Source organism: Bicyclus anynana, chromosome 20, assembly GCF_947172395.1.
Source record: "Bicyclus anynana chromosome 20, ilBicAnyn1.1, whole genome shotgun sequence".
NCBI classification, from domain to species: Eukaryota; Metazoa; Arthropoda; class Insecta; order Lepidoptera; family Nymphalidae; genus Bicyclus; species Bicyclus anynana.
Genome location: NC_069102.1, coordinates 11,258,682 through 11,270,798, shown reverse-complemented (window position 1 = coordinate 11,270,798; position 12,117 = coordinate 11,258,682). Strand labels below are relative to the sequence as shown.

General features: G+C 34.1%; 1 protein-coding gene across 1 annotated transcript in view; it reads left to right on the top strand.

Moving 5' to 3' along the window:
- Window positions 1-680: 680 nt before the first annotated feature.
- LOC112047188 (uncharacterized) overlaps window positions 681-12,117 on the top strand; it is a 33,233-nt gene continuing 21,796 nt past the window's right edge. The window contains exons 1-6 of the mRNA XM_024084207.2: window positions 681-6,430; window positions 7,603-7,816; window positions 7,913-8,233; window positions 10,088-10,221; window positions 10,871-11,011; window positions 11,515-11,608. Of these exons, the coding sequence (XP_023939975.2) occupies window positions 861-6,430; window positions 7,603-7,816; window positions 7,913-8,233; window positions 10,088-10,221; window positions 10,871-11,011; window positions 11,515-11,608 (6,474 nt within the window). The 5' untranslated portion in view covers window positions 681-860. The remainder of the gene's footprint in view (window positions 6,431-7,602; window positions 7,817-7,912; window positions 8,234-10,087; window positions 10,222-10,870; window positions 11,012-11,514; window positions 11,609-12,117) is intronic.

Genomic DNA, 12,117 nt, shown 5'->3' with positions numbered 1-12,117 from the left:
TCCAAGGATTATCTTACCATAAAGCACAGGGTCAATTTGACTATCTTCCAATTAGCCATCAAAATAATACTAATAAGTAGTGATAATCTAAAAACTAGAAGTTACTGACTTTTTTTTCTAAACCATTGAACTACACAGAAAGATATTTTTACGGATTTCTTTAATTGACGAACCCGATTACAATTGAAACATCGATTCTGTAAAGACAGAACCTCCCTGGCGCAGTGGTATGCGCAGTGGACTTACAAGACGGAGGTCCTGGGTTCGATCCCCGGCTGGGCTGATTGAGGTTTTATTAATTTGTCCAGGTCTGGCTGGTGGGAGGCTTCGACCGTGGCTAGTTACCACCCTACCGACAAAGACGTACCACCAAGCGATTTAGCGTGCCGGTACGATGTCATGTAGAAACCGAAAGGAGTGTAGATTTTCATCCTCCTCCTAAAAAATTAGCCCGCTTCCATCTTAGACTGCATCATCACTTACCATCAGGTGAGATTGTAGACAAGGGCTAACTTGTACAGTAGTAAAAAAAAATAAAACAGTTTTTGTATTCACATTAAACGTTGAACATAGGTCCATAAGTAATTAGTCTGAGTGTCAATCCCATTTTCGACCGCCTTTTTATCTAACCTGTGCAAACCATACATTTTTATAGTTAGGTCTGTGGTGCTAAATGCAAATGTTAACTTTTTTGTCTTTGGGCGATGCTAACTTGCTGACAAAATTAAAAGCAACAAAATAATTTTTTCCAGCTATTAGTGAAAATTTGATTTATTGGCTCAAGTTTCCAGTCGAGAACAAAACTATTGGTCTTTTTTTGCTTTAGTTATGTCTGTACGCCCCATGTGGTTTTCACAACAATGTCTGAAGCAAATGATATAAATTCCGACAATCTTTGCACGACGGAAGACGCATTTGAAAAATTTCAAGCGGTGTCTGTATGTGAAGAAGAGGTGGAATACATTACGCTGTCCGACATCGTGTCCCCGCCACCTCCCAACCACGACCCAAGTGATATTCTGCCCGAACTGCTCGCCGACGATGTAAGTCCACCTCTCGTACCAGAAGAACCTGTAAACCAAGTAACATCTACAACTGATCAAAATGTACAAGAAATCCTACCGTCACCGAAAAAGCGGGGGAGAAAAAAGAAAGCTAATATGGAATCGAGCAGTTGTCCAGTAAGTGGCCAAACTGAATATTACGACTCTGCGACAGTAATTGACAATGAAAGCATTAAAAACAATATAACATCCCTAGGGTTAGAAAACAGTTTTGATAACAGTACAACAAACAAAGAGCAAGTGTTACCTGAAGCTCTCATCAATTCTATCCCAAATGAAACACCGAGGATTTCTAGAAGGGGACGATATATTAGGAAACCCGTAATCAAGGAACCTATTCAACAAAAAATACCAAACAAGAGAGGTAGAAAACCAAAACATCTACAAGTACCTGCCCCCTCTTTAGAAGATGAGAAAAATGTAACTCAATATTCTAATAATGATAATACATCTTTGGAACAACCCAAATTGGAAACTGTTAAAAGAGGAAGGAGAAAGAAAAGAATACCATCTGAATGTATAGAGTTTTCTAATGAGGTTATAATTGAAAATGAAACCAATCTTGATTTAGTACCACCAGTTGAAGAAACTTCATTGCCTAATGTGAAAAGGAAAAAAAGGGGCAAGAAAATTAAAAAATACGATTTAAATGATACTTCGACTATAGAAAAAGAACAAAAAAGTGATGAAGTTGAACAACTAACATGTTATAATCCAGAATTATTTGCAAATGAGTTAACAGAAGATGAAATAGAAGACATGCCATTAGTGGCATTAAGTAATAAAATAGGTAATGACAGAAAAACTGCCACATCTGATATCCCATTGGGTACAGAGAATGAATTATTGATAGAAATGACTAAAGCAAGTGAAATAAAAGACAATGTTGGTGTGCAAAAAACTCAAAAAAAACGTGGCAGACCTAAAAAAGTACATACAAATGATTTTACTCTAAACCAGTCGCCTGAGAGTGAGAAAGATATTATTACTACTAACAGTATAGGTAAACACATAAACATACAAGAACAAGAAACAAATGATTCAAAAATGTGTATTGATGAATTATCAGCAAATAATAATACTTTTGATAATAACGCTAAGGATGAGGCGACAACCTTCCAGGAATCCCAAGAAGATATACTCAATGATTCTCCTAATAAAAGAAACTCAAAAAAGCCTATTATGTCAGACTTTGAATATAATATAGATAGTATTATTAAAAATGATAATGAAAGTGACAATGTTGCATCAAGATTAAAGGACCCTAGTGAGCCAGAAACAGAGGATTCATCAAAAAGACCTGTTCGTCGTAAAGTAAAAAAGAATTTACATTATGACGAAGGATCAGATGAGGACCCTTATGCTAACATTGAGCTATCGGATGATGAACCACGAAGAAGGAAGGGTGGAAAATACTATTCTGATGATGAATATATTCCAGGTGGTAAAAGACAACTATCAGATGCATCTGATAGTGACATTGACATTGATGAGGATGTAGATGTAAATGAATTATTAGGTGAATCTATAAAACACAGAGGTAGAAAATACAAAGGGTCTGAATCAGGGTCTAGTCCACGAAAAAGAGCCAAAAAAGGAGATAAAAGTAAACCAAATAATCTTGATGTTTTCACTCAAAAACCTACCACAGAAAGTACTGATGATCTTGAAGATTTATTAGAAACATCAGTTATCAAAACCAGTGATGATACTCCAAAATCTTGGGGTTCAACCAAAGAGTTTAATGATTTTCTTATAAAAATATCTCAAGCACCAGACATTAAAATCAAAAAAGCAAAATCAATGGACACTTCAAAAGCTCCTCTGCAGATACCAATTATAGACCAAAATGAGGTAAAAAAAACTTATGAAATGTGTGCACAAACTGATACTATTACCACTAAGTCTGTTTTAGTTCAGACAACCAGTGTTCATGAATTGCCCATGAAAAACCAAGTTCAGCTGACAAGTGAGCAGTCAGAAAAAGCTTGTGAGTTCCTATCAGGAATCGTAAGGACAACTGCAGAACTAGGTCAACTTATGATACAAAAATCTGAAAATTTCATAGAAAAGAAAATTAATACTACCCATGTAACAGATACATTAAAAATGGACTTTTGTGTTCAAAAATCTTTTTTACTATTTAGACTAGCTAAACATAACTTAGTTCAAATGGAAGAAGATCTAGCAAAACAATATACTGAATTTTTAAAGGAAAACAATTTGATTCAGCATAGAGAAGAACTAAAAGTTATTGAACCCACTTCCAAAGCTGCAAATAGTGACAGTGATTGTGAAATTGTTGAAGAACCATTGGAAAATAATAAGGAAGTGAAACAAGCTTTTAATCCGAAAACTGTCTTCCTCAACAAAGAGTTGTCCATTAAAATAGCCAAAAAATCTTGTGAGGAACCAAAACCGAAAGAGAAGGTGAATGTAAAAGGTAGACATACGGTTTGGATTAATGACTCTATAATGGTTAAAAAAGTAAAACCTACTCAGTCTTTTTTAGCCCAGGACAGCCGAAATAAAAAACCACCTGATACTTACATTACATTAAAAATGGTAAGTGACTTTTTTAAGATTTATAATCAGCAAAAGGCAATATCAACGTGCGCTCAACTTTTGAGACCTCAGTGGCTTAATGTGAAGCAAAATTATTTTTGCTATTATTTTTTTCACAAAACATGTGAAACTTCTGAAAGTTCTGTTACTAATGAGGAATTAACAGCTAATGTTACAGTTACTGAAAATTTACAAAACATGAATGATTTGAAGCCATTGAATATACACCCTAAATCATTATTGACACTTTGTACAAAAGCTATACAAAAATTGATGCTTGTTGAAGATAATGACACAGCAAAGAAATGTTTTTTAAGTCCAAACATTAAAACAAGCAGTCTTAATTCTGATATTTTATTAAGTATCTGTGAAGATGAAATGAAAGATATTAAATGCTTAAGTGATTTAAATGGAAAAAAAGTAAATGTTGGCCATCTTAAAACACTTTGTTATAAGAAGCTTGTTGAACTTATCTGTATGCCTGATTTCAGTGAGAGTAATGTAGAAAAGGTTCTGACATACAAATGCAAGAAAAATAACAGTATTTATAAAATAAATGAAGATACTCGTGAAGAAAAATGTAGTGCATTTATAGAGAAAAAAAAACCATTACTGGATACTCCTAAATTTATAGAGAAAGTAGAGCCGTTATTTACCCTTTGCTTAAGAATTATACAAGATAGCCAAAAAGCACATGAAACTCCAATATTTGTAAATAAAAGAAGATTTTTTGAACCACATTCATTAAAATCTATAGTTCTTAATAAAGTAAAAAATGTTATTCAGAAACAAATAGGCCTCAGTGATAATCATGCAAATAAAACAGATATTTTTCAAGATTGCGTTACTACTGAACCAATACAAATAAATAATTTTAATTTTGATATAAAAGAACCAAGTTCTCTAAATTTTCTTTGTATTGATGTTCTTAATAATCACATCCTTTATAGATTGAATTCAAGTTTTCCAAATTCTCTTAAATCACTTTGTATTAACCATGTTAACAATATCTTAAATAAAGAAGATAAAAATGATGGTCAATTTACCATTGAATCACATATAGGTGATTTAAATTTTACCATTAATAATGTGAACACTGTCTCAGAAGAGGTCTTTTTAAATGTTACTGATGAAGATTACAATGAAGATAATCAAATGGAAACATTTGATGGGGAAAATAATTTTTCTGATGACTGTGAAGCTGACTATGAAAATGACGCAGAAGATGATAATAATGTTACAGATGATGATAATAATGTTCCAGAAGATGATAATAATGTTCCAGAAGATGATAATAATGTTCCAGAAGATGATAATAACTGGGTTTCCCAAGTTCAAATGAAAGAATTACGATCTTTTATAGAGCCCATTAATAATACCGACAGCGAAAAAGCGCCCCAAGTTTCAGATTTGCTTCCAAAGAGTACAGTAAACATCAAAGCTGAGCCTTTAGATGAACAACCTGATAATATTGCAGAAACAAATGTAAAAATGGAGCCCCTGGATGAAGAGGACTCTAGTTTTCTGCCTCTAATAGAAACCAAACAAGAGCATATTGAGGCTATGTCCTCTTCAAAAGAACCTATTCAAAGACAGAATAGCAATAGTTATGATGAAAACACATTTGAAACCTTTGTAAGTTCAAATAAAATGATTACATCGATGACTAATTACGAATTTTCACATGATGAAGTTTTCACTCAAAGTACATCTAGAGTTCGTAGACAGTATGAACCTGATTCTGATGACGAAATTGAAAATTTAGCTGATAGTTTAAATTTGTTGGTACCTCAAAATATTGAGAAAGCTAAAGATAGATTAATGGAAAGTAGTTCAGACGAAGATACTAATAAAAAAACTAAACCAGAGAAACGTGCCAGAGGAAGACCTAAGAAAAATGCTAAAACTAATAATCCACAACCTGTTGTTAAAGAAAATGTAGCATCAAAAAGTGAATTGGCTATCTTAACTAGAAGAATGAAAGAGAAAATTAGGCAAGTTGAAAAGAAAAATAAATCTTCAGAGTCTGAATCGGAAGATACACCTTTAAATGTTATTAAAGAAACTAGTGATCCGCAATCTGCTAAAGAAAATCTAACATCAAAAAGTGAATTGGCTATCTTAACTAGAAGAATGAAAGATAAAATTAAGCAAGTTGAAAAGAAAAATAAAACTTCAGGGTCTGAATCGGAAGATACATCTTCAAATATTATAAAAGAAAAAGAAAAAAGTAGAGGCAAATCTAGTAAAAAACAACCAAGTGACTGTAAAGAACCTGACAAAGAAATTCAATGTAGTGATGTTGATTCTACTGAACAGATTAATGAATTTGACACCAAGCTGAATGAAATCACACCTACTAAAGACAAACAAATATCTGAAAAGGACACAAACGAAAAAGCTGCGGTAAGCTGTGATAAAGAACTTAACAATTTTAATGATGAAGAAAATAATGTATCTGATATGGATGATAGGTCAAACTCGCCTTTAATAAATACTGAAGATCCAGTGGAACTTCTAGAATGTGAGCCAAATATTGCAATGTTAATGGAAAGGCCGCCTATCAAGAAGAAACTGAAGAAGAAAGATTTTTCTAAACCAGGGCCTCGTTGCTCAAAAAAAGATTATGTACCTTACATTGACCGCCATGGTTGGAATTGTTATCCCATCAATACTAATGATAGCAAGATTTATCAGGATGCTCAGATATTGTTACACAAACTGCCAGAGTCGTTTGTTCAAACATATCTGAAATACCAAGACCTATCTGAGCAGTCTAAAGATGATTCAGAAGTTGACAAGTAAGTAAATAACATTGTGGTGTTCATATTTTATACTATAGATAGAGTACGTGCCCACAAAATCACCACAAAAAATTATCAGAATTTAGCTACTGCACACATGCACAATTATGTGTTTTTGTTACTATATACATTTAAGTAGTAATATAAAGTTTTTTCACATCCTGAACATGCAACTCGACACTAGACAATATCAGGGTATTATTTGTTTAAAAAACTTTTGTTGTTTAAAAAGCAACTAAATGAAATCAAGACAATTATGCACATTTTGTCTGCCTCCGTTTTGAAGTGCTAGTACCCTATCTCTAGTATAAAACATTCTTAGCGTTAATTTAAATCCTTCTAATTAAATATTTCAATTTATTGGAATATACCTGTCTATACAACCTATATTATAGAGGTGAAGTTTTTAGTATTGTCGGGGATAATCTCTGGATCTACTTAACCGATTTTGAAAATTATTTTACTACTAGAAAGTTACGTTACTTGTGAGTGTCATAAGATATATTTTCACGGGAACAGGAACTACGCGGGTGAAACAGTAGGGCGTCGGCTAGATGTCTATATGTGTGTATAATCAAATGTAGGAAATAGTAGTCTGAGACGCATATGAGTTCGCTCGATCTCGTGTTGGCTTGTGCCGACGCTAGGTAGCGCGACTTGTTTCCGTAAAGAATATGGAGTTAGAGAGGGGTAGCGATCGTGCGGGAACGACTGATGATATAAGGCGCTCGCCATACGGTCTGCTAAAGTGGTCTCGTGGCATTCGAGGAGTCTAACACTTTTGTTGTGTAATCCTTCATAACTTGAGCAGTGACTGGTGAATGTTACTAGTTGGAAGGGATCCCTTAAACCTGCATCTGGAGTCACAAGCCTCTGGGACAGCTGAAGGTATTCTGTGCCATTCTAGGGTCTTATTTTGGTTACAGTTTTATTTGTTAATTAAGTTGTCCCGACAAATATTGTGAATCATGTCACCTTTGTTTGACATTGGTTTATTATTTTTAATCTACTTCTGAGTCTGCTCAATATATTTCTTTTAAGTAAGTTTTGTAAATAATACCAGTCAGTTTTGTTATTTTTACATATATAATTATAGCAAAAATCCCATGTCTATTATGTATAGTGTATAATAATAAAGAGCAGGGATATATAACACAATAATATTACAGACTGACAAATTTGCAATCATTACATCGAGTTACATCAAAAGAAAAAGGACGTCAGAAAACCAAAGACAATAAAAATATCACTTCCGAACATGGTAAAACAAAATCTTCAGAAACTGACACAAACTTCCAGACCGATGTCAAAGTTGAACCATGTGAAGAGCTCTTGCCTTCTGAAGATGAGGACGACAATACTGGTTATATTACCCCTCCTGATGTAAGTATTTTTCCATACATAACAATGGAGTTTCACACCACATAAAAAAAATTACAAACTTGTTATTTATTATTATATTTATTTTTATGATTGCAGACAATACAGCGAAGTGCAGAGAACTGTTTGGCGAAAGATTTCTTGATGAATGAAGACAATGATAGTGATTCTGAAAAACCAGAAGGAGCAAGTAAAAAACAAGCTATAAAAAATGACGATGAAGAAACCGCCATCAAAAAGTCAAAGCGTTCTTCAAAGTCTAAAACTGATGATGCACAAGTTAAGCCAAGTGAGGAGCTAATGCTGACTGCAGATAAGGTGATGAACAAAGAGTTGGCACTGTTACACGCACCCGTTGAGCTAGACTCCGAATTGCCTGAGATTAAATTTGCGACCAGGTCGGCAACAAAAAATCCTAATGTAAGTTTAGCCTTTCAATACATATCTATCTATATTTATAATAAAACTGTAACAGGTCATTGAATGTATTTTGAAAATTTTAATTGGAGGGCATTATATAATCGATACTGAAGCCAAAATTTTTTTTTTCTGTCTTTCTTTTCGTGTTTTTTATTGACAGAGTATCACGCTGAAACTACTGAATGAATTGAAATAATACATAGCACAATTTGAGACCATAATACGGAGAAGGTTATATTATAATTTTTATTGCGAAAATAGATTCAGAAGGGGGTAAGATAGGGGTTAAAATTTTGTATGGAAAGTCTTTCATTTTTAGAGTTACAGTTTTGAAAATTTGTTCATAAATCATAATAAAAATACGAAATATAATGTGATTCAAGAATTATAAAAATTCAACCTCATAAGTGGTGACATATGGGTTGAAAGTCCGGGCGTCCGCTAGTTTATAAAATAAAATTACCATTACCATGTTTGATAAAATGCTTAAAGTTATTTACACAATACCAAATCACAATTATGCTTTTTTAAAATATATATATAAACTTAAGTTTCTCAATAACGAACATAATTCAAAAAACTTGAGATCATATTGACATGTTTATTGATATTGTGATGAACTCAAAATTGTTTAATTGTATATGCTTTTGAGTTGAGTATAATCTATTCATATGGAACATGGACATGGTCATATAGTGATTAATATTCAATCATGTTCTCATTTATATTTTAAGTTTGAATGACATATTGTCCATGTGATATTCGGGAAAAATAATTCTTGGTATGCAGGTTTCCTCACAGTGTTTTTCTTTCACCATTTGAGACGCAAGACTTTTTATTTCTTAAAATGCACATAACTGAAAAGTTAGAGATGCAAACCTATGCCCTATGAACAAAGGCAGAGGTCATATCCACTGGACTGTCACTGCTCTGTTTGGTCCTGTGTAATCCTCTTCAAGTGTATTCCTGCCACCAGTTAGATCCTCTGCTCACATTGTGTTTGCAGTGTTTTCCTTGTTTGGGGTACCAGTCAAAACAGTTGAACTGCCTTGCTAATTCAAATCATGTGACTGAAGCCCTGCTAGTATGCATGAAATCTTGCTTAAGTAGAACCACCCCCTGACATTTGATAGGTCTCTTATTTTGTATATCTGAGTATTTACCAATGCTATGAAGAAGTAAAGTTTGTGAGTGAGGGGTAATCTCAGGATCTACTGAACTGAATTTGAAAAGTCTTATCAAAGCAACGTTGTTTGTACACCTACATGGGAACAAAAACTATTCGGGTTAATTTGTGGGATGGTTGGTAATGTTAAAAATAATAATGGTGTTTACAAAAAATGAACCCTGGCTGAGTTTGTTATGGGCTCTTGTGGAACCTGTAACTTTAGTTTTAAACTTTCAACTAAAATTATTACCTAATTTAAATAAATGAACTTTGACTTTGACTTTATAAGTTTGGGCTCATTTGTCTGGGAAATCACTTTGCTATGTTGTAAAGGATTTGTATAATAGATGGTTGTTTAAAATTATTTTCAAACTGGCGGACGCCCGCGACTTCGTCCGCGTGAAATTTAGTTTTTCATAAATCCCTCGGGAACTATGGATTTTTTCGGGATGAAAATTAGCCCATGTCTTAATCCAGAGTAAACTCTATTTCAATCCCAAACTTCAGCCAAAACGGTTCAGTAGTTGCGGTGTTATTAAGTAACAAACATCCATACAAACTTTCGCATTTATAATATTATTAGGATATTATTCGATTTTTTTTATACTTGAGAATATTTACCATATTATTCTTTTTAATTACATGAAATGTTACATGAAAAACATTTTTCCTATTGTGATTTACAGAAAACTAGTCCAAAAACACATACAGTCAGAGAGAATAAAGACAAAGACGATTCCTCCTCAGAAGAAGAGAAGCAATGGTTCACAACTAAAGAGAAGCTTCTCAAACGACTGGAGAAGAAGCAAGAATGCCCAAGGTAATTAGCTTTAATCTAGTATTGGGTTAACTAAACCAAAGCCAATCACATCATAGTATAAAAAAAAGTCGCATTCCGCATCTGTATGCTTAGAACTTTTAAACTTTGTAGGAATAAAGAATTTTAGGGCTTCCACACGGGCCTAGTCCCGGACGCCCCTAGCTATTAAGATATGTACTGTAATCTCAGACTAATTAGATAAGGACCTGCCTCGCTAGATAATATTTCTCTGTCAAAGTACATGATCAACGATCTAATGCGATTATAAAAACTGTCTCTATGGAATCAATGTTTCATAGTTGTAATCGTGTTTGTCGGTTAAAGAGCTCTGTAAAAGTACCTTTTTGTGTAAATGGTGTAATAAGCGGGCAAAAACTTTTAGTTTACTCTTTTCCCTCAAAAAAGTATAGATAATTTTGTTCGTGAATTAGGGTGTGAATAGTCCTTATGTAATTAGTCTGAGAATGTAATGTATGCAGTTTGTGACGGTAGAATCTATGTCCAGCTGTGGATTTTATTTGCAAACAATCATGATGATGTTTAATGTTTCTGCATTCTAATAACTCACGTGCCCTTAACAGATGTTTCTCTTAGAAATATTACAGAATTATTTGTTTTGCATTTTCATTTATTGTATTCTGATTGTCAGTGTGGATGATGCGAAACGTGCAAAGATCATCAACGAATTCATTGAGAAGCGCGTCGAGGGACCACAAATAAGGTTGCGCGCTCGACCAATTCGCAAACCTCGTTCCAGCAAGAAAATGATGGAAAGACGAAAGCAAATGAAGTAAGTTAGACTATGTCTTTTTTTTATTTAAAATAACGGCATATCTTTTCAGTGTCATTGTTACGTTTTGTGTATATCTGTATTGTTCCTTTTACATTTTGCAGCCATCCAGTTAAATTAGCTAGGTAATTGGACGCCTAAGCCGTTCAGTAGGAGCTCCAGCAGACATAAATATGATCGCAAGTTCAACACCTAAATTAATAGACTAACTTATTAATTGGACACCAATCCCATTAGAATCGAGATTCACATACATTCACATACATGAAATGGTTCTAAAATTATTCACTTAGGGGTATAAAAATGGATAATAGCCAATTCTCAGACCTACCTGATATGCACACAAAATTTCATAAAAAAGGGTGCAGCCATTTTGGAGGAATTCAGTAACAAACATCACATTTATTTTTCAGTTGTGGGTATTGAAGCGACATACCTACACAAACAGTACAATGCATAAGTTAGCCGTCTACATGATTATTGAACAATACTGTTTATTTCAGAATACTTACTAGAGAGCTCTTAGGCGACGACGCTTCGCATACAGGCAAGAAGTCCTACCAGACGTACGGGAAAGGGCGCCGCAACATCAGGAAGGTAATATCATTATGGGGAATATATGACAATTTGACGGCCTCCGTGACGCAGTGGTATGCGCGGTGGATTTACAAGACGGAGGTCCTGGGTTCGATCCCCGGCTGGGCAGTTTGAGATTTTCTTAATTTGTCCAGGTCTGGCTGGTGGGAGGCTTTGGCCGTGGCTAGTTACCACCCTACCGACAAAGACGTACCGCCAAGCGATTTAGCGTGCCGGTACGATGCCGTGTAGAAACCGAAAGGGGTGTGGATTTTTATCCTCCTCCTAACAAGTTAGCCCGTTTCCATCTTAGACTGCATCATCGCTTACCATCAGGTGAGCTTGTAGTCAAGGGCTAACTTGTAAAAAATAAAAAAAAATGTGCTGGGATCAACTTGAAATTTATAGTTATGTGGGGAATAATCTATACTTCTATACTAATATTATAAAAAGGAAAGATCTGATTAAATAAACCAATTTAAAAAATCTTTCACCAGTAGAAATCTACATCAGCGAGTAGTATTAGTTAA